Raw genomic sequence first — 25,452 nt, forward strand, 5'->3', positions numbered from 1 at the left:
GGATTACTACAAACGATTTCGGCCTAGTGTTTCCTCCAAGCAATGTGCATTGTTAAATTTTTGGACAGTAAGTTATACCTATACAGACTGGCATGCAAACCCTAAATGGAATGATCAAATATGCAAAATGGGACATATGTGATGTAATTAGGATGAAACAAGCAGGAAAAATGCAGTACAATTTTCTTAGTTTCTTAAAGTGATATAGCTATATTGGTGTTTGCAGATAAAAATAAAACACTATTACATTATATCTGAAATAAAATATCATTTGATGAATAAAACAAAGGATATCAAGTTGGGTTGCTTTATGTATGTTTATGTTCAAAGAAATAATATTGAAATTAACATACCTGTCAGTGATATTTCTGAAGTCAAAACTCTCAGATAGGATATTATCATCTCACCCACTTTAGCTACGCGTGATATGTCCCATATTGCTTTACAAATTTAAGGAGGTATTTTGCATATAACTGAAATGCAGTTATAGATCCAATAATTTCCTCCTGTTCTAGCATTATGCATCAACGGTGTCCAGTGTTTGAATTTCAACCATGAACCATGGTAACACCTTACCTTATCTTACTATCTGAATCTATCTTGTCATGCTATAGGTTTGTTTTAATTTCACTTAAGCCTGAAAAAAGCTGTTGAATTTCTCACGAAATTAAATATAGGAAAATCCTCCAATGGGATAGTGGCTTACAATGTGCTTGTCTAATTGGTATCGCCCACTATGCTTTGCAAGAGGATAGTATAAACACATGCAGATGTAGGCCAGATATAATTAGGCATATTAGAATTTTTAGGAAACAAGGTTGTAATACGTAAGAAAAATTAGTGGAGACATAGCTTAAGATGTAAAAGGCACAAACTGACCCGTAGTGTGGCCATTTATTGTGCAATTCTATGGCTTTGTATCTTACTTCCTTGCGTTCATATTAAATGGTAGATTTAAATGTTTTAAGGAGCAAGACCTCAAGCTATCCAAGGTTATTTGAGGCTATATTCCCTATGATTCTTTGCCACGTGGGACAGGTGGATAGCGTTAATTGACAAGAGCAACTATTTCAGTCAAACCCACCTGGTGTAGCCTAAGGATCTTTCACTATGTACACAAAACACCCCAGAAAGGATATGATTAAATAACGGTAGGACAATCACATCTGAAAATAATCTTGGACTGAAATCAAGTGCACAGAGGAGAAAAGACTTTATTTTCAGAGGCATTTTTGTGGTAGGGAGCAGACTGTTGGCAGGAATACAAAAAGATTCCATGTGGGGGGAAAAAAAAAACTAGCTGCTTAACGCAGCTGAAATAAATGAAACAAAAGTTTAATGCACTTTGAAAATGCTGTTTTTTGATCCCTGTTTTTATCCTCTGTTCTAACTTGCACTGTAGCAGAGGCTTTTAAAGCACTGGCCAACCTGACATTCAGACTGAAATTCAGTGATCAAGACTGTAGTAAGCATATACTTTTGTTAGCCTGTGCCACAGAGAGCAGAACATGCTACCGTAAACACTGCTCTCGACAGAAAGAGGTAGCTGATAACAGACATGGAATGGTTTAGTCGACTTCCTCGATGGTTGGTCCAGAGGATCCACCGCCGGGTGCAGCACCAGCCCCTGGGAAGCCACCAGGCATGCCTTCCGGCATTCCTCCTGGCATGCCCCCGGCACTCTGGTAGAGCTTGGTGATGATGGGGTTGCACACTTTCTCCAGCTCCTTCTGCTGGTGCTCATACTCATCCTTTTCAGCAGTCTGGAAAAAGGGGAAAAAAAAAGGTGAATGGAAATAGTAGCATAACTGAGGCAGGTGTTAAACAATGGTGTTAAACAAGACTTAAAACTTAAAGACTTCCACTTACCTGGTTCTTGTCCAGCCAGCTGATGACTTCATTGCATTTGTCCAGGATCTTCTGTTTGTCTTCATCGCTGATCTTGCCCTTCAGTTTCTCATCCTCAACGGTGGATTTCATGTTGAAGGCGTAAGACTCAAGTCCATTTTTGGCAGAAACTTTGTCACGCTGCACGTCATCCTCGGCCTTGTACTTCTCGGCCTCCTGGACCATGCGCTCGATGTCCTCCTTGCTGAGACGACCTGTTTGGTGGTCACAAAGGAGAAAATTGGATCATTTCGTATGCTATGCACATAGGAAACCAAAGAATATTCAACCTAAATTGTATAACAGACAATATAGAACCTCACCTTTGTCATTGGTGATGGTGATCTTGTTTTCCTTGCCCGTGCTCTTGTCAACTGCAGAGACATTCATGATGCCGTTGGCATCAATGTCAAAGGTGACTTCGATCTGAGGAACGCCACGGGGAGCAGGGGGGATGCCAGTCAGCTCAAACTTGCCCAGCAAGTTGTTGTCCTTAGTCATGGCTCTCTCACCTTCATAGACCTGCAAAGAATTTCAATATAAAAAAGGTTTATAACACTGCTGTAATGACATGTCATGAACACACAACTGACGCTTGACATGACATCAAAAGGACTGTTCATTGTAAATGCTCGCTCAGACATCCAAGGAAGGTGCTTGGGCCATCTCTGGTCTTTCAACCTCTGGTGGAAACTACGAATGGCTTAGGAATCAACTTCATCATAGCGAACAAAGAAATCTTGAAATCCCAAAGCCGCCTCCTCACCTGAATGAGTACACCGGGCTGGTTATCGGAGTAGGTGGTGAAGGTCTGGGTCTGCTTGGTTGGAATGGTAGTGTTGCGTTTGATCAGGACAGTCATGACACCACCAGCGGTCTCAATTCCCAGGGACAGAGGTGTCACGTCCAGCAGGAGCAGGTCCTGAACATTCTCAGACTTGTCTCCAGACAGGATGGCAGCCTGGACAGCTGTAGATATGGAGAAGGCCATTATTCACATTGAAATCTTAGTTCAGTTTGATAAACCCTCCATGTACTCGCTCAGACATCCAAGGAAGGTACTTGGGCCATCTCTGGTCTTTCAACCTCTGGTGGAAACTACGAATGGCTTAGGAGTCAACTTCATCATAGCAAGAGTATATGGAAATTTATTGAACGTATGTTGAGAATAAAAATTACCTGCTCCATAGGCTACAGCCTCATCAGGGTTGATGCTCTTGTTGAGCTCTTTGCCATTGAAGAAGTCCTGCAGCAGCTTCTGGATCTTGGGGATACGAGTAGAGCCGCCCACCAGGACGATGTCATGGATCTGGGCCTTGTCCATCTTGGCATCGCGGAGGGACTTCTCCACAGGGTCCAGGGTGCCACGGAACAGGTCAGCGTTCAGCTCCTCAAAACGAGCCCTGGTGATGGAGGTGTAGAAATCGATGCCCTCGTACAGGGAGTCGATTTCGATACTAGCCTGAGTGCTGGAGGACAGGGTGCGCTTGGCTCTTTCACAGGCGGTGCGGAGACGGCGAACAGCTCTCTTGTTGTCGCTGATGTCCTTCTTGTACTTGCGCTTGAACTCTGCAATGAAGTGGTTGACCATGCGGTTGTCAAAGTCTTCCCCACCCAGATGGGTGTCACCAGCAGTGGACTTCACCTCAAAGATTCCATCCTCAATGGTCAGGATGGAGACGTCGAAAGTGCCACCACCAAGATCGAAGATGAGGACGTTTCTTTCAGAACCAACCTGGGAAAATTTAAGGGATTTAAATTTCTTTGCGAAAAACAATAATGTGGCCAATTGAAATATTGTAAATATTCGCTCAGACATCCAAGGAAGGTACTTGGGCCATCTCTGGTCTTTCAACCTCTGGTGGAAACTACGAATGGCTTAGGAATCAACTTCATCACAGCGAACATTTATGGACTTCTTAAATGTCTAGAGATGGAATTATGTACTCACATTTAGCACAAATGTATTTTGTCATTTAACACCAAACATATGAACTGATATGGTCTTAAACTGAAAAATCTGATAGTGACATGCCCATTTAAAACACCAAATAGACTGTCAATCAGACAAATGCAATGCAGTTACCTTCTTGTCCAAACCGTACGCAATAGCAGCAGCAGTTGGTTCATTGATGATCCGCAGAACATTCAGGCCAGAAATTGTTCCAGCATCTTTCGTAGCCTGACGCTGAGAATCGTTGAAGTAGGCAGGCACGGTAATAACTGCATTGGTAACAGTCTGCAGACAAAATCAGAACCGCTGCTTAATATACACATCACTGTAATGGTAAATATGAACAATTTTGTTTTGATCCCAGCTTGAATTAATTACTATACCAAAAAAAACCCACACACTTACTTTTCCCAGGTAGGCTTCAGCAATTTCCTTCATTTTGGTCAGCACCATTGATGAAACTTCCTCTGGGTAGAACGATTTGGTCTCACCCTTGTATTCTACTTGGACTTTAGGACGGCTGGAATCATTGATGACTGTGAATGGCCAGTGCTTCATGTCTGATTGAACAACTCCATCATCGAACCTGCGACCAATCAGTCTCTTGGCATCTGAAAGACAAAAGCCATTAGCAACAAACCGCACAGACAACTGGCCTAACAAATGTGGCTAATTAGAGCCCCCGTTACAGAGCAGAGTATGTGGATTTAAGTATTAGTTGCATCAGACCATATACCTACCAAACACTGTGTTGGTGGGGTTCATTGCAACCTGATTCTTTGCTGCATCCCCAATCAGGCGCTCTGAGTCAGTGAATGCAACATAGCTGGGTGTGGTCCTGTTGCCCTGGTCATTGGCAATGATCTCAACTTTGCCATGTTGGAAAACACCTACGCAGGAGTAGGTTGTCCCCAGATCAATACCAACAGCTGGTCCCTTGGACATGGTGGATACCTAAAAAGAAAAATGAGCCGCAATGCAATAAAGCCGCACACTTATATGTCAAGTGGATGGGGCTATGCATAAAAATCAGAAATGGTTTGACTGAAGATCTAGCCAACACACTATATATAGCCAGTACTGCACATTACAATACCATGCAACAAGCGCAACGTGGATTTTCTCTACCATGAAACGACTTTAGGGTAACTAAGAGAAATAACTGCGCCTGATACAGGTATACAAACATCATGAACTGTGTAACTGAGGAACTGTGAAACTTTGCCGCATTTCGAAGGATGTGGATGAACGAATAAAGGTGAAGCGGATCTTCACACTGAATTGAGCGAAACAGGCGTTGCTACGAAGCTTACGCAAACCAATCACGACTTAGATACGTCCCCTCTGAGTTTCGGTACCCTGTTCGGCTATGACTTAACAGCTGAGTCAAAGCAAATCTTTTCTAGGTTTCTATTTAATAGCGGGACAATTTAGTAAGTAGGATGCTTCGGTTAGCCACTGATCGATGACCTTTGCTTTTATGTCCGATATTTTGTCCGTCAAATAACTGCGTTTCCCCACACACGTGACACTCACTCGCCCAAGGCGCGAAAGTACCCCGAGGGCGTGCAATAAGAACATTCCACCGCCACACGTCAGATGCCTCAATCCGAAAGACAAACGGCATTGCGTAACGTCACGTTTCTGTGATATTCTCAACGATCTAACGAAAGCAAACGATCAGCTACCACTTTGGACAAACGTTCCGTATAGTACCGTGACATTTAACGGGTTAAAAGCCGTTGAAACCATCGACATGTTAACTTAAATAGTCACGCTTTGCGCCAACTACATCAATGTCCCCTAAACATATATAAACATATACTTTAACTACCTTGTGCTCGCCATTTTGCACGAACACTTGCCAAATTAGCCATTTTACCTACTAAGAGAAATGTAATCAGTGAGGTGTAGTAAATTGGCAAACGGTATTCATGACAGCGTCGCACGTATACGATTTCTAAGACGCTCGAGTTCGCTCTTTGAATTAGCCGTTTAAATAACTGAAAGCGAGCGTCAAAACGTTACCGTTCGCTTTCGACGGACAAGTAACGTTAGCTGGCGGACACCGGCTTCCTCGCCGTAAATGGTCTGAAGTGCATTTTGGTTTTTTATAGATAGCTATTGACTTCGTTTAAAACTCGCATTAATGTGTGAGCTACAATCAAAAGCACCCGAAAAATAATCTGGCGCGGTACGCATGTACGGTTGACTGTGCTTAACTACTCACCAAAAACAGATGTAGACGAGGAAACTGATCTCGATGGTCCCTGGAGTTGAACAATGGAGGACGCTTCCTCTACCTTGCCTTATAATAGAGAAAGGACCGTGGAATATTCTGGAACGTATATATTGCCGGTTAACCGACCAATCGTGAGCCTAGGGGTTTCACCGGCAGCCCTAAACGCACCAATCGGACGCATAGCCGCCGTTTGCATTCGTCACTGTCACATCGTGAGCCTTCCGCAGTTCCTCTCCCTTTGTTAATCTTGCAGATTATAGCCCGAACATTACTGTATTCATTTGGATGGTTCCATTTTGTTGTTACTTTGACGTGAAAATGAGATGAACTATAAAACGAATTAAATAGAAATAGTCAACCGAATATCTAAGCGGATGTCCTGTACATTAGTAATGTTAATATAAAGGCCCGCGTTGCAATTTCCCGTTGTGTTATTAGGTAAACTGTAACGAGTTATAAATTGGTTTAGATATTCACACATTCACATCCGCACTACTCAGATAAATACGTAGAGTTTAAGTTAAATAGCTAGCTAAGTGTGTCGTGGCAATATTTCAATAATAGGGTGGTTAAATTTAAAGACATTAAAGCCTAAATATTTTCACTTTCAATCTGTAAAAGTGAAGACTAGAATCTCACAAATTTGCGTCAAGGGCTTGGCACTGCAAATTTTAATGGGATATTTTATGCAGCCTAATATTTTCCAGGTTGAATACAACATGTTTTCACGTTAACCTAGCTTGCTAACTTCCAGGTTTATAAGGCATAAGGCAGTATGTTATCACCCACTGTTATCGACTTCCACCTAGCTAGCTAGTTCGAGATCTACAATTAGCAGAGTCACCATGCGAATTTCTTCATCGTATTTCAACAGCATTGCGGTGAGCACACCGACAAACAGATGGCGGAAACAGCAGGGTAACGATAACGATGGTTGTTAATGTAAGCAGCTCCGAGTCCTAATTCCTTGATTTAGATTGAGGTGCCTCCTGCTCTACACTGTTCCAATAACCTGCTCTACAGCGCAGACTGACGTAGATTACACCATTTTACTTCCCAGATAGCATTGGCACGATCTTTATGACCACCTCCAGGCCACTAGCTCAAAAAGCTACAAAATGTCCTTAGCCGTGCTGTTTTGCCTATTGTTACACACGCCGTCTCTTTGTCAGTCGCAGAACAGAGCTGCAGAGCCTAGAGAGAACTGAGGACGTCATCTACTTCAGTACCAGAATTTGGTGCTAAAGATTGGCATTATCGTTTTATTGTTCCACGATCACATTGTTCCAGTGTGATTTAAACCTCGTGGTATGACGTTTTGTTCAACTTCCGGGCGGATGGATAGGATCATGGTGCTACGTTGAGGCGGCAGTGATGTTTTGTGTGTGTGTATTACTCTCTAGTGCAAGAGTAAAAAGAAGTAATTCACATGATTTTCTTTTTGCTTTCTTTGAAAAATTCCTAATTTTACCACAATAAGGAGGACGTTAACTTCAACAAGCAGTAGCTGAGAGGCTAATGTGAAGATAATTAGACAAATCATGACTAAGAGAGAGTTCAGTACCTCTGAACAAATGGCCAAATCGTGTTTATTGTCCGATGTTACAACAGGCAAACGAGTTTATATCACTTTTCCTCGACTCCATTCTGTACGTAAATGAGCTCAGGGTCGGTAACCTTGTTTGTTGGCGACTCCAGGCTGACTGTGGTATCAATCGCTGTTTAATTTATGGCTTCCTTGTTGCCTCATATGTCAAAATGCCTGAAGGAGTAGAACTGCATGGGTGGTGTAACACTTCTGACGGGAATCGTGCATCGTGGTCTTGATGTCTGCACGTTAATCAAACAGGGAGAATTGTGCCCCGTCCATAAACCAAGATGTTGTGTACTGCTACTGCTGCTGCAGCCTATTGCAGAAATGGTCACATTGAAACACTTTTGGCAAATCGCTAGCAAGCCCTGTGGAAAAACCTGCTCTTCGGAAGCGACAAGGTGAGGTGACACAACGGTCTTGGAGGCAAAAAAAACCTTGGGACACTCATTATTTTCAGTGTTTAAATTCCTCATACAAATGAGGTTTATGGTAAGGTTTTTCAGCTCAAATTTCCAACTGATAACTTCATGTAAACCTACCAAAGCCAACATTTAGCCTTTAAAAATAGGCAGACACTTACCCAAATCGTCAACTTGCATCACACTATTAATAAACAGAAAACATTTTGAAATTTTAAAATTTTGGACACTTGAAAAATAAATAACATTGTCTTGCATGGTGACCAAAAATATCACAAAGAGCTGCTTAAATGAAACTAATACAAATTTATTACAACAATTACATTGGTAACAGTATAAAAAATAAATTAATTGTTCACACAAATACCATGACAAAATGAAACAATCTTCTTATAAGACTCATTACTCTGTCACTTTATGGAGGGGTTACAAGAGTCTATTGCTTCTGTTCTGAAGGAACTGACCAGCAGTACAATCTTCATTATCTGATGTAAATTTTTGCCCCATGCATTGATCGTTTTGCAATCAGTGTTGCAAAACAAGATGTGACAGATGATAGCAGCTTGATTGATGTCCAGTGCAAATCTGCTGATCATAATCATAGTTCATGTCCAAATGTGCAGCAGATTCACAGGTTACATCCTTGTAGACATGTCCAATGGCATCTCCTATAGTTCTGTTTCCCTTATCCGTGGACTTGTTACCACTTCACGTGGGTTGGGGTGGTCACCCTGAATTTGGGGTGTCTCTTCACCTTTTGCATTTGCTGCTGACTCATTTTTTGGAGGTTCCTCAACTATGTATTTCGTGAAGTTTGTGTTACGAAATCCTACAAAGAAATGCAAAGAAAAAAGTTGCAGATTGTTTCCCCAAGCTATCAGTTTGTTTTATAGGCATACAAGGGAAATAACTGTCCTTAGCTGTCAAATGCAGCCAATTACCTGGGTTAATGACACTAATCTGGCATCTCCTTTCTTGGGACTGCCTTTCTTCATTGCTTGATTTTGATTTATTGCTCTCCAGAGATTGTTCTGAATCTTCATTTTCTGTAATGAGAGAGATGAAGATTTCCAGAATAGTAATAATGAAAAAACAAGAGAAGAGAAACACTGCAACAGAAACACACTGCTGTATATGAACAGAAGGACACATGTACCCAAAATAATGGAGTATTTCCCAATTGCATCCATTTTTGAATGTATCGTTTTTTTGGTGGTTGAACTTACATGACTTTTGCGGGTATTGCAGTGCCAACTTTAGACAGCTGAGAAGCATATGTAGATTGTAAAACGTAAGCTCAATAAAAAAAATGCCCAGGCCTATTAAGACATAGCGGCATCAGCTTCATTTGTTTTCACTCACCTTTCTTCCAGAGGGCATGAGCTCGCCTCAGCTTGATTGCAAAGAAAATGACCACCACCAGTAGGCCGAGGATGAGGCACGTCACCAACAGGATGAGTGTCGAGGAGCTTTGCCTCTTGTTGCTCCTTTTGTCCCACTCATTCTGGTTCTCTAAGAATGACAATGTCAACATCACAGTTACCCAACTGATCTCCACTCCTCTCAATTCAAACAAAGGCCCATGGGCACATTTGAACACCCTACAATGTGTTTATTGAGAGTGGATATTGATGAACATTTGTGCAATTCTGTTATTTATAAAATGTCCAACTTTAACACAAATCTTTTAATATGAATTTATACTTAACAAAGGATTTATCTGTGTCAAGGAGTGGAAAACACTGTACATACTGTAAGATATAGCATCACTTATACTGTAGTACTTACTTTTACCTGCACTTATCTGTAAATAATACTATTCTTTTGCACTTCTGGTTAGATGCTAACTGCATTTCATTGGCTTTGTACCTGTACTCTGCACAATGACAATTAAGTTGAATCTAATCTAATGTAAAATACACCTCTTCAGCCTCTACCTGGACTGATACCCTTGCCATTTGACCTTGTAAATCTAAGACTCTTGGCTTGTACTTATAGCACTATCTCTGACCTTGTATATGTAGCACGTTTTTGCTTAGGTAGTATAGCGGCACTTTATTGTCCCAGTGACTGTATTTGATATATGTAACCTTAGATCAGATTAGTTCTGTCTCGCTACACTGACCTTGTGCTCAGCTTCAGCAATATCTGCATTGTATCACCTGTACACATCTTGCCCTTGTGCTTGTTTGACTACTATATGCACTTTTGTACGTTGCTTTGGATAAAAGCGTCTGCTAAATGAATAAATGTAAATGTAAGTACTGCATCAGAGATTGAGTCAATCCTTACCTTCAGTACTTGAGTTGGTGCTGGTGTTTGTTAATGTTAATTCAGTGGTCACAGCTACTGATGGAGAGGCTTCATCTGCAAAAATATTGAGACATTCAAGTAAATTTCCTACTCAGGGAAGTGAATTGTAGTTGTGTATTTCATTATTACAGAAGTTGTAGGTGTACATTTTCACCACCAGATGGCAGGAAAACTCATGAATTTAATTTAAAATAACCTGATATTGCACATTTTTTTCAAATAGGGTAAAACAAAAGAAATATTTTTAAAGCCTTATTTTACCGATTTTTATTTGCAATATGGACAGGTAATAGACATAAACACCTCTGAATTGTACGTATACTTTTGATATCATACATCATTCTATGCAGCACTTCCAAAATAGCCTTCCTGGATTTATGTTCCAAAAAACATCTGACATGCAACTGACTTCTTCAGCTACAACTGGGCAGAAGTGTGTACATTAGGTATAACTGACCCAACACAAATGTCTGAGCGGTGAACTGTGGTGAACAAATAGCAGCATTGAAGACACTGAGGCAGTCTTTACCTCTATCACTGGAGCTGGTGCTGATGCTTGTTAATGCTGATTCAGTGGTCCCTGCTAGTGAGGGAGAGGTCACCTCTGCAAAGATATTAATATATTCAGATACAGTTCTCAATCAGAACACTAGCTATGACCATTTCCTCCTCACAGAATATTGTGGAGTTGAATCTACACCTTCTCCACTAGGTGGTGAGACAACCTATGAATTGAAATGTACCCAGTACTATCTGGTGATGCACATGTTTCAGATACGCAGACAATACATTTGCGGTATTACCTAACACATTTTATGTTAAATATAATCAAAATAAATGTTTTTTGATTATTGTGTTGTTCTTGGAAAAATGTCCTCCATTGCCTAATATTCCTACAACATTTTAGAATTCTTTATCTCTTTAGGAAAAACCTGACATTTTTTATATACTTGTGCGTAAATAAAAAATGAATGAAAGGCAGCATATAAAATATTTTTCATAGCACATATTTGCAGTCGTTTTTGAAACAGATGTTTAACAAATGCAGTCTGTATGAATGGAACGCTTCTACTCACCGTCATTGCTGGAGTTGGGGTCTGTGGTTAACGCTGTTGTACTACCTGTGCTGGGCCAGTATCCTGCTGTTGCAGCTGAGACTGCTTCTTCTGCAACTACAAGAAACATGAGACTTAGTGTTACACATCAAGAGGCACATGGAGGATTTTTAAGTACAGTTCATTATATAACATAGTGTGATGTTTTCAAAAAACTGATATATAGAAATACAAGTATATTATGGTGTATGTAATGTACCAAGATCCTCAGACTGAGAATACTGCTACACAGAGGAAAAAGTACAGCACTGATCACAGTAACATGGTTGACTGCAAGTACTAGCATGAAGCTTATTAGCATGTAATGTAATGTTCACTGTAATGTCTTGTCTTTGTACAAAATAGTTAAGTATGCACTTCAGCTTTAAATCATATGACCAATGTCAAAAGTCCATCACCAGAATGTCACTGTAAAGAATTCTAGATCTGAGGGGAAAATACCAAAGGGCACGTAATGGATTGTGCTTTCCCCAGCACTCAGGCCACAAAACCACATGCCTCTCACTTCCTGTTCCTGAAAGTGACCATCTGAGGGAGAAGCGCACTCTTTGCATTCATAACAGATGTTGAGATTGTCACTGTGTAGCAAAGGGTGAGAGCAGTCACCCCGCCCGGCCTTGAACCCAGGTCTACAGGGTACCAAACATGCAAATTTGACCGCAATGCTAAAGAGCCAGGCTCGTTGGTATGGCACTCAGAGCACATACTCAACCGTAGTGACGGCACTCCGTCACACACTGTGATTGTGCTTTAAACAATGAATAGAGATGGGCCATTAGATGTCCTGTAGAAGTCTCCCAAATTTATGTGGGTCCATTCAAGCTAAACTCAGACATAAATATGGATTTTGATACTTTGATAAATGCTACTGAGGTTTAATGAAGGTTTAGAAACCATAGGTTAGATTAGTCCACATGGGATGCGTTTTGAATTAGGTGGATTTGGTGGAACTACGAGTATGACTAATAACCCACAAAACAAAAACAAATATATTAGTGAAATGTAAAACACACACTTACTATCTTTTCTAATGGATATGAAGTTCATCAGGTGTGACTTGTACAAGGCTTGGTGGCGAACAACACATTTCACAGTCACACGCCTCCTGTGAGACTGGACTAGCAGAACGTCCACCGAGGAGCATTCAGTGTGCCTGTCCTCACAGTGGTGCTGGGGAGGAGCTAAATCAAGGAAAAGTACACACACCAGTCATTCTCACACCTGTAATGCTACAACTGCTACTGCTACTGAATTATAATCATGGTCACAATTAGTGTCTTAATGCTGCCCCTTCCTGACCTTTAGTGGGGAAAAACAGACTTTCAGTTCTGTTACTTTAGATGGGAACTGGCAAGAGGTGTAGGGGATTCACTCAGGGTGTTTATTGTTCTTTTGCCTCATTTCTCTATTTTGGTACATTGTCACATTTCCAGCTATCTTCTTCTTCTCAGATCTTATACATTTATTTTGTAAAGGGAAGTTTAGCCACTATTATCTAAAAAAGAACAATTATAGAAATAGAGACTCTTATATTGTATTAATTTAAAAATTATTACCAACATGCAATATGTTTGATCTTTGTCCATTTTGTTTTCATTCCTTGTCATCACACATCAACAAATAAAGCTGTTCCAGTGACAAAATTGCACATGTTTTAAAGTAAGTGTAATCCATGTAAAAATGTTCAACCATTACACAAGACAATTCATTCAGTACTTACCATCAATTTCTAATCCACTTTCAAAAAGCCAAGATATTTTGGGGGGAGGGTAGTTTGAGTGTGCAGAACATTTGATCGCGGTCTTGCCATCATGCTCAGTTACCTCCAGTTTAGGGAAACCTTGACAGTAACAGTAGACATCTTATTTCAATATTTGGCCTAATCTGCTTGATTCATACATACAATCTTGGAAAAGTGATCTGCATTCATATTCAGCTACATGATCTTTCATACTATTTTTTTCAGTGCAATTTGTTATGCGGGCATATGCTGGAATATACTGAAATTCTAAAAAAAAAAAACAAAAAACAAAACTATAAGCGATCATTTAGCGAACAAAATACACAGTATTACATGAGTAAGATTTTTTTTTACCTAAAACTGTCACTTTGAACCGCTTTGCTGTGACAACACCCGTGTATTGTAAACAGGTGTAGAGGCCTCCATCTTTAAAGCTGACATCAGACAGGCTTATTGTATATTCTGAACGGGAAAATGTGACGATCCTGTAGCGTTTGTCCTTCAGAGCTGTAAATCAAGAGCACAAGACCACAGCTGCTGAGCATTCTGCACCACATCTGCAGAACTTTCGAGCCAGAAAATCCTCACTGCAGATGCTGAGGGAGAATACATTCCAAAAAGACCAGTTTTGTCTCCTCCATTTACCTACTGTGAAACTCTTTCTTCATACACGTCTGTACTTGACACCACACGACCACTTATAAAGTAAGGTTACAATGTCAAGTCAAAGATTTCCTGTCTGAGGCATTGTTGTAGAGGCATGATGGACCATGATCCTGAATGCATAGCAAGGTTTTCAGATTTGGCCCTATGAATAACTTGGTTACATGCTCCCAGAGTTCATACTAATGGAGAAGTTAACTGGTGTGTTTTTCACATTTTAAATCAAATGAATCTTTATTGCTATAAATATTATTGGTTGATTGGAATTGGTTGGTTTATGACCATGCTTTGGTCATGCTTGTGTTTTTTTTTTCTTACCATGTCTAGATGTATCTATGTACAAAATTGGGTTCTATATTTTGACTGGAAATATGAACAAGTCTTTGGATGGAACATTCGCACAATGAGGTACTCTTGCGATACATAAAGACAAGTTTCCTCTAGAATTTCTCTAATGTTTGGAGAACAAAGACATTTTCTTGTAAACAAAGGAAGTGTAAAAAAACCAGATTGCAGTGAGAAAACTGATGTAAAATATCTCTCACACAGAGAAGAAAAAATATACACAGCTATGAGATGTACAATGGTTCCCACCTCACCTTTATGGGTGTTGAAGAATATCACAAACCCGTGTGGATTTTTCCATTCCAGATGGTCACTGTCATCATTGACATTTGAGCACCTGAGGATTAGTGTTTGACCCTCTATCACCGTTAAGTTCTCGGTTGCCAAAAGCTCTGCCAGACCTGCAAAGAGATGGGAGGTTAAGGCAATGCTTTACCAAGCTGATATTAAAAGAAGTCTAAATCATATCTGGATGCAGTGGGGGGTTCAGTTCAGATATAATGCGTCATGATGGAAGAAATCAACATTGTTCATGGCTATTTCAGATAAATCTGCTTGCTTCATGTGCTGTACATCATAAAGGAAGTGCAACATTAAGTGACTAAGTGTATGCTGTGTTTACCCACAAAGTGAAGACCAAGAAACCATTGGGGTTATTTGTGACAACATTCCATTTTTAGAGACACTGAAACAAATGCAAAACCCTTCGCGATACGTCCTCAGCGGCCACACAGAGAAAAAAACAGTTTGGTAGAACAGACGCTGTGTGAACAGTGAGGCTCGGGTCAGTGTGGAGGCAGCTGGGGCCTTAGATACAGAGGGGCGAGGGGTGATTCATCAGCAGAGGCGTCCGTACAGTAAGGCCGTACAAGCCGAGCACCGCTATGATTCACAGCACTGCCCACAGAGCCAGGGCAAAGGGGGTGCGATGGAAAGCAAAGGCGGTGCGCACAGATCGAATGAGTGGTGGGAGGGTGGCGGAGACAGCGGGGGGAGAGAGACAGGGGGCTGTCTGCCTCAAACAGAAATTATATTTGTCACAAGTCTCCCACTGCATACACAGTGAAGAGAGACCGCCTCTAATTTCACTTGCAGACCCACTGCAACAGGAAGCCTTGTGGTGCAGAGAGGGGCTCATCACATGAGACACTTGAAAGCAAAAGCAAGGCACAAATAGAGAAGCATGCCCATATTTGAGCACTCGCTCTGAAGGGCTTTTTTTTTAGCTCCTTTTCTTTGTTAGTTCTCTAAGTCGCTTTCCCTTTGTTGTTCTGCTGTGGGGGCTCCTAACACCCACTGCTGGCCTGCACTGGAATATTTTGCTGTGGGCAGGTCAGTGTTTCTCACACACTGTGTGTAATATTAGTCATAGGCTGAATGTCATGCTGTAGTGGTTGAATCTTCATTATGTACACTAATGACGATCATCAAGGTTATGTCCTCTTATGAAAACTAGTGCCCCTTCAAATTTCTCTTGAGTGTTTTATCATTTTCATCTTTTTGTATATCCCAAAATTCAAATAGTTGAATAAAGAAGAATGAATAAACATATATACTGTGCCAACAGCATGAGTACCTTACAGTGGCTGCAATGTTGCATGTTACACATTCTGTAACCCACTTATACAGCTCGATTGCAAAACTTGTTCAGGCCCTAGTACCCTAACCCCTACACCACACTGCGCATCAAACCACCAATATCATCTAAACAGAAATGTAGAAATGACTGCACATTCTCAGATGACAGAGCAGATTTAGTTAATTATGAAGTATGTTTGTTCATTGTGTTCATTGATTTGGCTTTAGGCAATGATGGTTGTAGTCAGTGAGGCTCTATCAGAGAGCTGATACCAGAGTCTAATGAAAAAAAACATATTTCAAATGAATATCTGTTCATTAGAGTGGTTGTTCACAAGACCACCTTTTAAAAATTCTATATCGCCTCCACATGTACAACACTGTGCCCTTACCAGCAGCAAATTCACATGAATCGAATGAAGATGAACAGTCTTGTGATATCAAGTATTGGTTTAAAATCATAGTACTTAGAGTATGTCTGCTTTCACGAGTTTTGCCAAAACTAAATGTACTCATAATGCAGTTCTAAAACTTTGAGAAACATTGTATAGAGTAAACAATATATAAATCAAGTAATAAATAAAGTATGAGAATAAAAATCCATCATTACATATAATATGATGCAGACCCCGCAGAGACCCCTAAGTTGTCTGGTGCCTAGTAAGAAGAATGCTGGCTTCCCTTGTAGTACCCAGACATTTAAGACAAACATGCAAAATAGCAACCAGCAATATTATGCTCTCCTTCAACTGCGATAACTGGCATGTCTAATGCAAAAGCTTCCAAATCCAAACCTGTCTGATGAAAAGGCTTGTTGCACAGAAAAGAGCATTCTACTCACCGCTGGCAACAAGAAGCAGAAGGCAAATCTGTAGCCTCAGTGTCATGTCTGCACAGTCAGTCAGCTCTGATCTGAACTGTCACAGACACTTCCTCTGACTTTATACCACTTCCATGACATCACCTCAAACGACATGGGGTTTCCACTCAGTACAAAAAAAGTTTCGTCAAACACTAAATATGGGATCCCATACTAGCCATTTATATTGCTCCCCCAAGATGCAACAATATACTATTTTTTGCTCTCACTGACTCACTGATAGTTTAATTTGATAGATCAACTGAGGCTTTGATGATGATTATATATATATATATATATATATATATATATATATATATATATATATATATATATATATTGTTCAAATTAAATACATCCTTACATTATTAGTTTAATTTACATTTACATTATGGTTTAAAATTACCTTTAGAACAAAATATTGTTAAGTCATTTGTTGTGACCATAGTCAAAAAAATGTTCTTTCAAGACATTTATCAGACTTGTCGGTATGAAACTGTTTCTTTCCCCTTAAAAGGGAAATGAAGAGTCAGTCAATTCATCACCTAATAGGATAAGTAAGTAAGTAAACAAAAAAATATGATTCACTATTTGACCACCACTATAATTTGGATTTAAATGTCAATGGTATTGTCTCACAGAGAGGATACTGCTATTGTGTCTTTGACTTTGGTGCTTTACCACAATTGCTCTCTTCCAGTAAAAATGTAGCCATACAAATGGTTCACAGGATGATCGTTGCTGTAAGACAGTTCAATCTTTAACTCCATTTTGTATCTGTTTTTACTACCACCAAATCTTGTACAGCTGTGTTTTAAAACTGATCTTTTTATAATCATAAATACAGTTGGGAAAAAAATCCACTGTAGGGATGATCACTCTCAATAATTTTAGATATACCAGATTTAAAAAGATTGTCCTCATCCTCTAGAACAATTTGTGATTTCTTTTCTGACCTGCATCCTTCATTTACAGACATAAAGATCTGCTTTGCTTTCAGAAGGATATCATAGAATGTATAGCACAGTAGAGGACAAAATTCATCATCACAAGCAAAACTGCTTTCATATAATTCCAGTTTGCTCCAGTTTATGAAGAAAAATAAGAATGTCTGATTGGTTATAGAGAAAACTCATATTCTCTTACAGAACTGGTATAGGAATCTGAATCGTACATATTTCATATCGTTTGGAGAAAAACAGCACACAGCTAAACAGCTTTGTCTGTTGTTTTTTAGTGTGACTGTGCTGGTAGGCTAGCTGAGCCTAAATAGTTCTTTGGTTTTGTGAGAAGGTGACTCTTTCAATAGATGGCTCAATCTGAAACTGTGTTTGTTTCCTTAGACTATATTTATGTACTGTTGTGTGCAGTCTCACCAGCCCCATTGTTATGTATACCAAACAATGTAAATATAAATAAAATGTAAAAATGCTGCTCCCACTTAGCTGTTCACTCACACTTATGTGAGTGAGTGTACACACACGTTGCTAAACACTAGCTGTTCACCTAAAGCCCTTTTTTTTGGTCCATGTATGTCTGGGTAACTAAAGTGATGCTAAATTGAAAGAAGAAACTTTCTTCCTTTAGCTGTTTATTATATTTTTAAATATAAAGGTTACATAATATAAAGGTCATGTGCCAAGGTACCAGAAAGTAATCCTTTCACTATCAGACTGAAACAGTTAAGAGTAAGGGCAGTGTTGACACATGTGACAACATGATACATCCTGTGTGTATAAAAAATTCATGGTTCAGACTTCTTCCTCTGTTATTTTACATAAAGCGCAAAATTACATAAAGTTCTACTCGCTATTATCTAAAACTCAAATTTCATTGGTCATCTGCTGCCAAATTGAAGGTACTGAAGCCTGTTCACAAACATGCATATACACTAAGGCCTGTGTGGGCGTTAAAATCTTTAGCCAAAAAAGGGAAGCAGAAGCATGTATTGTGATGTTGCCAAGATGGGTGATGAAAAAAAAATCATTAAAAAAAAAAATTCAGACACATGCCTTTGATTACAACATTGCTACTTCAAACTTCACCTAATTCTGTTTCAGATGTTACTGCTACAGTGTCAAATAAAGATCCTTGTATTTGTACTCAGTCTCCAGCTTACGTAGTTGATGATACTTAATCTCTATAACTTTGATTCTGTGGCCCTATTGTTTTTTTTTTTTTTCATGGTGTATACAGCAATAACAAGCTGATACAAATCTGATTTGCTGTAATAAGTGGTATTTGCTATTTCATGATATTTTTTCGTTGTGTATAATGCATTTAAAAATAAAACTCCACATCTACGAACTACGTAATATTGTAGAGTAAAACACATGACCAGCAGCATGGGACGTGAAAACACAGAGCATATGATGACCTCTGCTCGAAATTACACCCCCACCCCCTCAAAAAAAAAAACCCTTGAGATCCAACGCCATCTAGTGGAATTCTTTATACAACAGATCCAAGTTCAGGAAATAACGAGAAGGGTCGACTCGGTAGCATCAATATAGCTAGATTCCTGTGGCTGTGTAACATGTTTCAGGTCTATCATGCGTAGGTCACGCTTACCAACATTCTACCCCCAAAATGAAATGAGGCCATACTCAACAACTCGCTTCATGTTCAATTCCTCGTTAACTGCATTTCTGTTGCCACATTGGCACTCACCTCCAACAAAACGTCTTTTATTAGTTCATTAAAAGGATACATTTCTTAAAGCTAACGTCGCAGTATTTTAATGAAATCGTCACGTCACAACAATGAAGGTTGATTTTACAGTTTGAGCAAAACAATATGACTACACTTAATATGTTGTGAAAATAACGGCTGCAATTTGGGAAACCATGCGAACTCATGTGAATGAAGCAAACTCAGTTGATCACAGAAAGCACTGGAATATGCTCGTGCTATTTTAGTCATTAATCTCAGCAGGATGTCTTTTTTTCCGGGGATTTTATGTAACGCTAAATCCCAGTGATGCGGAAGAACCAATCAGAGTCCAAAGGGTTGGAGCTAAGAAATGAAACGCCAGCCCAGTATGATACCAGAAGCATTAGGCGTCCTTCTTGACGGGGAGACAGGCGATTGGCTGCTGATACCGTGCCGGGGATACGGAAAGACCGGCTTGTACCGCTCTCAGCATCTCATCCCTTACTGCAGGCAAGGCGGAGACTGCAAGCAGCTCTCTTAAACAGGACCTCTCCGTCATAATCAGGTAATTTTAACTGTAATTGGCGTTTGTTTTTTCAAAAATATTCCTATTACAAGGAAATATTTTATCTTCATTTGCCAATTGAAATGCAGATATTTAGACGCCTACTTTTGTTATTTTTTTCCGAGTTACAATTAGCTGTTTATCTTGTTGGTCGCCGTATCGTCCCGACTCGGTCATCTGTATCAACGGAAATTAACGGGCGAGTTAGAAATATGGAATTGATTAATATGTGAGGCAGTTGATGGGAAGGAAGGAGTGGTTTCGAAATGCCGGGCACCCACTGCAGTAGAATTCTGGCCTTTGTCCTTCAGAGACATCGGTAGCGGGGAGGGGAATGGGCACGTGCTTAGCAGCAGATGGCAAGGGATGATCATTTTTAATCGCGTTAACCAGCTTGTCATGTTCAACTCGGGTGCGTGGGAACAATGAGTCCTAAAATCCGAAAAATTGCATGTTGTAGGAGTGTTGGCAGCGACAATTACGCCTACTTGTTTAAAAGGCAATGCATTATGTTTAAACTGCACCATTAAACTTTGTTTGTCTCACTTATGGTTAATCAACCCCACGGGTTGTTTTTGCGATTATATTCTGTCTATGCAAATAAACCAGTGAAGTATTGCACTGTCCAATGGCAAGGAATGCCCTTGGAAGCACAGTGTGATTGCTGTGTGTTAATCACGTGTTGGAGGATGAGCAAGGCAAACATCGCCCTGGGACTGCAGTACTGTAGTTTGAGTCAGTCATGCTTTTTTGTACGGCTAATGGAGGCTGGAACATTTGCTGCATGACCTTGGAAAGCTTATATCTGATATGGTCATATTAATTATGTAATTTACATAATGTATGAGAAATGATTTGTTATTCAACTCTGATAATTGCTAGGCAAAGATTGTGAATTTGGAGGAGATGATTTTAATGCTTAAGTTTTCATTGTAGCTTGGGTAGAAGTGCTAGTTAAAATGAATAGCTTTTGACAGCTTATGATTTATGGAGCTGAGGTACAGGATCATGTCTGAATAATTACTGCTGCCCCCCACAGGTATCTTCATGTTAATGATTTTTTTTTTCTACAGCAGAAACCATGTCAAAGGGAACTGCAGTTGGCATTGATCTGGGGACAACCTACTCCTGCGTAGGTGTTTTCCAGCATGGCAAAGTTGAGATCATTGCTAACGACCAGGGCAACAGGACCACACCCAGCTATGTTGCATTCACTGACTCAGAGCGCCTGATTGGGGATGCAGCAAAGAATCAGGTTGCAATGAACCCCACCAACACCGTGTTTGGTAAGTTTGAATTTCGGTCTTAAATTGCTGTTAATTGGCACCAACGTCTTTTGTCCTACAGAGAATCATGTTAATATGTTAAAAATCATGTTAAAAATTTTTGTTAAACACACAGTTGTTAAACTGTTTGTGCCTCACTGTGATGAAGTGGATTCCTAAGTCATTTGTAGTTTCTGCTGATAGCTAAAAGGCCAAAGATGGTTCAAGCACCTTCCTTGGATTTCTGAGTCAGAAACGATTAGAATGTTTGTGAAGCCAGACTGAAACCCAGTACAGGTTGGTTCTTAACCTTGATTTAATGGAATGTTTTGACAGATGCCAAGCGTTTGATTGGCAGAAGGTATGAAGATCCCGTTGTTCAGTCTGACATGAAGCATTGGCCGTTCAGTGTCATCAGTGATAATGGACGCCCTAAAGTCGAAGTTGAATACAAAGGGGAGACCAAAAACTTCTTCCCTGAGGAGATCTCATCCATGGTGTTGGTCAAGATGAAAGAAATTGCTGAAGCCTATCTGGGAAAAGTGAGTTTTATTTGACTTCATTTAAATTGAAATATTTATGAAATGCTCTTCTTTCACGTTTACATTTAATTTTTTATTTCAGGCTGTGACTAATGCAGTTATAACAGTTCCAGCTTACTTCAATGACTCCCAACGTCAAGCCACCAAGGATGCTGGTACAATTTCTGGTCTAAATGTACTGCGAATCATCAATGAACCGACTGCTGCTGCTATTGCATACGGCTTGGACAAGAAGGTACGTCCTCTATTTCACATGTATACAACTGTAGTCTGCAACATCGTAAAGGTAGCACCTATATATTTCAATCATTTGTAAGCCAAAAAACTCTGGTTGGAAGTTTATAAATTTAACTGGTCAGATTAATGTTCAGATTAATATATTTATGAATGGATTGCTGTAAGGAAATTGATTGCTAAGCGATTCATAGTTTCCACCAGAGGCTGAGTGACCAAAGATAACCAAGTATCTTCCTTGGATGTCTGGGTGAATATCTTCCATATTCCATTCTGCCGCATTTAATTTTAATGTTTTTTTTTTTTTGCCAAGAAATTTTAATTCCCTTAAATTTTCCCAGGTTGGTTCTGAAAGAAACGTCCTCATCTTCGATCTTGGTGGTGGCACTTTCGACGTCTCCATCCTGACCATTGAGGATGGAATCTTTGAGGTGAAGTCCACTGCTGGTGACACCCATCTGGGTGGGGAAGACTTTGACAACCGCATGGTCAACCACTTCATCGGTGAATTCAAGCGCAAGTACAAGAAGGACATCAGCGACAACAAGAGAGCTGTTCGCCGTCTCCGCACCGCCTGTGAAAGAGCCAAGCGCACCCTGTCCTCCAGCACTCAGGCTAGTATCGAAATCGACTCCCTGTACGAGGGCATCGATTTCTACACCTCCATCACCAGGGCTCGTTTTGAGGAGCTGAACGCTGACCTGTTCCGTGGCACCCTGGACCCTGTGGAGAAGTCCCTCCGCGATGCCAAGATGGACAAGGCCCAGATCCATGACATTGTCCTGGTGGGCGGCTCTACTCGTATCCCCAAGATCCAGAAGCTGCTGCAGGACTTCTTCAATGGCAAAGAGCTCAACAAGAGCATTAACCCTGATGAGGCTGTAGCCTATGGAGCAGGTAATTTTTATTCTCAACATGTGTTCAATAAATTTCCATATACTCTTGCTATGATGAAGTTGATTCCTAAGCCATTCGTAGTTTCCACCAGAGGTTGAAAGACCAGAGATGGCCCAAGTACCTTCCTTGGATGTCTGAGCGAGTACATGGAGGGTTTATCAAACTGAACTAAGATTTCAATGTGAATAATGGCCTTCTCCATATCTACAGCTGTCCAGGCTGCCATCCTGTCTGGAGACAAGTCTGAGAACGTTCAGGACCTGCTCCTGCTGGACGTGACACCTCTGTCCCTGGGAATTGAGACTGCTGGTGGTGTCATGACTGTCCTGATCAAACGCAACACCACCATTCCAACCAAGCAGACCCAGACCTTCACCACCTACTCCGATAACCAACCTGGTGTACTCATTCAGGTGAGGAGGTGGCTTTGGAATTTCAAGATTTCTTTGCTTGCTATGATGAAGTTGATTCCTAAGCCATTCGTAGTTTCCACCAGAGGCTGAAAGACCAGAGATGGCCCAAGTACCTTCCTTGGATGTCTGAGCGAGCATTTACAATGAACAGTCCTTTTGATGTTATGTCAAGCGTCAGTTGTGTGTTCATGACATGTCATTACAGCAGTGTTATAAACCTTTTTTATATTGAAATTCTTTGCAGGTCTATGAAGGTGAGAGAGCCATGACTAAGGACAACAACTTGCTGGGCAAGTTTGAGCTGACTGGCATCCCCCCTGCTCCCCGTGGCGTTCCTCAGATCGAAGTCACCTTTGACATTGATGCCAATGGAATTCTTAATGTCTCTGCTGTTGACAAGAGCACGGGCAAGGAAAACAAGATCACCATCACCAATGACAAAGGTACTGTGTGGGATCTTCATGTTAATGAGGGCTAGGCATAAATGACTAACAAAGCAAAGGGGTGTGAATTCGTCAGTTTAAACATTGACTCTCCAAACAGGTCGTCTCAGCAAGGAGGACATCGAGCGCATGGTCCAGGATGCTGAGAAGTACAAGGCCGAGGATGAGGTGCAGCGTGATAAGGTGGCCTCCAAGAACTCCTTGGAGTCATACGCCTTCAACATGAAATCCACTGTTGAAGATGAGAAGTTGCAGGGCAAGCTAAGTGACGAGGACAGGCAGAAGATTCTGGACAAGTGCAATGAAATTATCAGTTGGCTGGATAAGAATCAGGTTTGTGCAAAGTTGCTGGCTTTTCTAGTTTGTCTTGCTGTGAAGCCTGGACATTGAAAAGTGCTGTGTTATAGATAAGCACGGCATAGAGGCTGATCCCTGTGGGGTCACTGGCATTATCGTTTGAGTAGGGTACCTAACCTGTGTAGTTTCAGTGAATATCCATTTCTGTAAACTCTCTTATAAATTGGAATTGGCATCTGCAAGCAAATAAACATTGTGTTGAATGCAGTGCTCCTTTCCTTTCAGACTGCAGAGAAGGAAGAGTTTGAGCATCAACAGCAGGAGCTGGAGAAGGTGTGCAACCCCATCATCACCAAGCTCTACCAGAGCGCCGGGGGCATGCCAGGAGGAATGCCAGGTGGGATGCCTGGAGGCTTCCCAGGGGCTGGTGGTGCCCCCTCTGGTGGTGGGTCTTCAGGGCCAACTATTGAGGAAGTGGATTAAATATAAATGTAACATGGAATCAAGAAATATCAAAGCCAGTGGACCCAGTTTTTACCCAAAGGCTGGTCATTGGATGATCCTTATTTATTGACACAAATGATAGCTGCTATGTTTGTTCTGAATACTTGAATAAAGCCGTTAAAGCTAGCTAAAGCAGGATGCGCAGTTTGAGATGAATAAAAACTCAATCTTAAATCATGTTCTTGTGCTCTCTTATTTTGCTTTAAGGGGGTATTTCTTGGTTGTAAGTGTTTGATTCTCAAATTGCAATAGTAGGAACATTTTTTACATACAGTCTTTCATCTCTTATAGATATGTATGACTCATGGTATTACAAGTTTATAATCTATTTGGATACTAGATTTCCATTGATTATAGTGCTGTGCATGACTTGGCTAAGCCCACAATTTTATGATTTGTTTTTGCTGAAATAGTTACCAGACTGAGAAGTGACCATATGGCTGCAAATCCTAAGATTCCAAGATGTACTATTTATTATGAGGGTAAAGAATTTATGTCCAAATTCACATTGTCCTTTTGGTATATCTGTGAATTGTGGTAGACTTAAAAGGAGTTAAGGCATGGTGTGCAGTTTCATACACCTGATGGGAAGAGATTCCATAATTTTGAGCCTGTAGCTCAAAGCCCTGCCACCTTCCTTGAAATGTTGGGAATGAGTAAGTAGCCAGCTGCCTGTGACCAAAAGTATCTTGCAGCATTATATCAAACCTCAAACTCACTCAGGCAAGATGGAGCCCATTCAGTGTTTTATAGTTAAGCAGTTTTAATATCTGCTCTATTATTAATGGTGAGCCAGAGAAGAAAGACTAGGGACAGCTGCCATGTTGTTAATGTTTTTTTATTTTAATTAAATGCCTTGCAGCAGTATTTTGGACCAATTCATTCTAAAGGCATATCCTGTTTCACTGAAATAGCAGTGTGGCAGAAGGA

The 25,452-nt window shown here is 40.5% G+C and overlaps 2 protein-coding genes, 5 non-coding genes and 1 pseudogene across 7 annotated transcripts; 3 read left to right on the top strand and 5 right to left on the bottom strand.

Annotated features, from left to right (window-relative positions):
• Positions 1-1,196: 1,196 nt before the first annotated feature.
• On the bottom strand, positions 1,197-6,173 carry LOC118774213 (annotated as a pseudogene).
• Positions 2,520-2,616, bottom strand: LOC118775799. Its single transcript, XR_005004864.1, has one exon. It is a non-coding gene; the product is annotated as a small nucleolar RNA SNORD14 (small nucleolar RNA).
• Positions 2,925-3,021, bottom strand: LOC118775802. The gene has a single exon (XR_005004867.1). It is a non-coding gene; the product is annotated as a small nucleolar RNA SNORD14 (small nucleolar RNA).
• On the bottom strand, positions 3,695-3,791 carry LOC118775798. Its single transcript, XR_005004863.1, has one exon. It is a non-coding gene; the product is annotated as a small nucleolar RNA SNORD14 (small nucleolar RNA).
• Positions 6,174-8,764: 2,591 nt separating the features above from the next.
• LOC118774088 (cytotoxic and regulatory T-cell molecule) lies at positions 8,765-16,738 on the bottom strand. The gene is made up of 11 exons (XM_036523217.1): positions 16,693-16,738; positions 14,528-14,674; positions 13,620-13,772; positions 13,245-13,364; positions 12,544-12,705; positions 11,486-11,581; positions 10,939-11,013; positions 10,389-10,463; positions 9,459-9,608; positions 9,038-9,142; positions 8,765-8,925 (listed from the first exon to the last, which is right to left on the bottom strand). The coding sequence occupies exons 1-11, from the start codon at positions 16,736-16,738 to the stop codon at positions 8,765-8,767; spliced, it is 1,290 nt and encodes a 429-aa protein (XP_036379110.1).
• Positions 16,739-19,789: 3,051 nt separating this feature from the next.
• LOC118774229 (heat shock cognate 71 kDa protein-like) lies at positions 19,790-24,699 on the top strand. The gene is made up of 9 exons (XM_036523406.1): positions 19,790-19,927; positions 21,001-21,213; positions 21,529-21,734; positions 21,817-21,969; positions 22,310-22,865; positions 23,076-23,278; positions 23,523-23,721; positions 23,822-24,054; positions 24,304-24,699. The coding sequence occupies exons 2-9, from the start codon at positions 21,009-21,011 to the stop codon at positions 24,499-24,501; spliced, it is 1,953 nt and encodes a 650-aa protein (XP_036379299.1). The 5' UTR covers positions 19,790-19,927; positions 21,001-21,008; the 3' UTR covers positions 24,502-24,699.
• Positions 22,911-23,007, top strand: LOC118775801. The gene has a single exon (XR_005004866.1). It is a non-coding gene; the product is annotated as a small nucleolar RNA SNORD14 (small nucleolar RNA).
• Positions 23,316-23,412, top strand: LOC118775800. Its single transcript, XR_005004865.1, has one exon. It is a non-coding gene; the product is annotated as a small nucleolar RNA SNORD14 (small nucleolar RNA).
• Positions 24,700-25,452: the final 753 nt, after the last annotated feature.

This window comes from Megalops cyprinoides, chromosome 3, assembly GCF_013368585.1.
Source record: "Megalops cyprinoides isolate fMegCyp1 chromosome 3, fMegCyp1.pri, whole genome shotgun sequence".
Classification (NCBI taxonomy): Eukaryota; Metazoa; Chordata; class Actinopteri; order Elopiformes; family Megalopidae; genus Megalops; species Megalops cyprinoides.

What these genes read in the sequence shown, in the direction of transcription:
- LOC118774088 (XM_036523217.1), bottom strand. Translation starts at nt 16,738, where the DNA reads ATGACACTGAGGCTACAGATTTGCCTTCTGCTTCTTGTTGCCAGCG. An exon ending in CACCAGCTCCAGTGATAGAG is followed by an intron (nt 10,464 to 10,938) that starts GTAAAGACTGCC and finishes ATATTTTTGCAG; the next exon opens with ATGAAGCCTCTCCATCAGTA. An exon ending in TCATGCCCTCTGGAAGAAAG is followed by an intron (nt 9,143 to 9,458) that starts GTGAGTGAAAAC and finishes CTCTCATTACAG; the next exon opens with AAAATGAAGATTCAGAACAA.
- LOC118774229 (XM_036523406.1), top strand. Translation starts at nt 21,009, where the DNA reads ATGTCAAAGGGAACTGCAGTTGGCATTGATCTGGGGACAACCTACTCC. An exon ending in CCCCACCAACACCGTGTTTG is followed by an intron (nt 21,214 to 21,528) that starts GTAAGTTTGAAT and finishes ATGTTTTGACAG; the next exon opens with ATGCCAAGCGTTTGATTGGC. An exon ending in GTTGGCTGGATAAGAATCAG is followed by an intron (nt 24,055 to 24,303) that starts GTTTGTGCAAAG and finishes CTTTCCTTTCAG; the next exon opens with ACTGCAGAGAAGGAAGAGTT.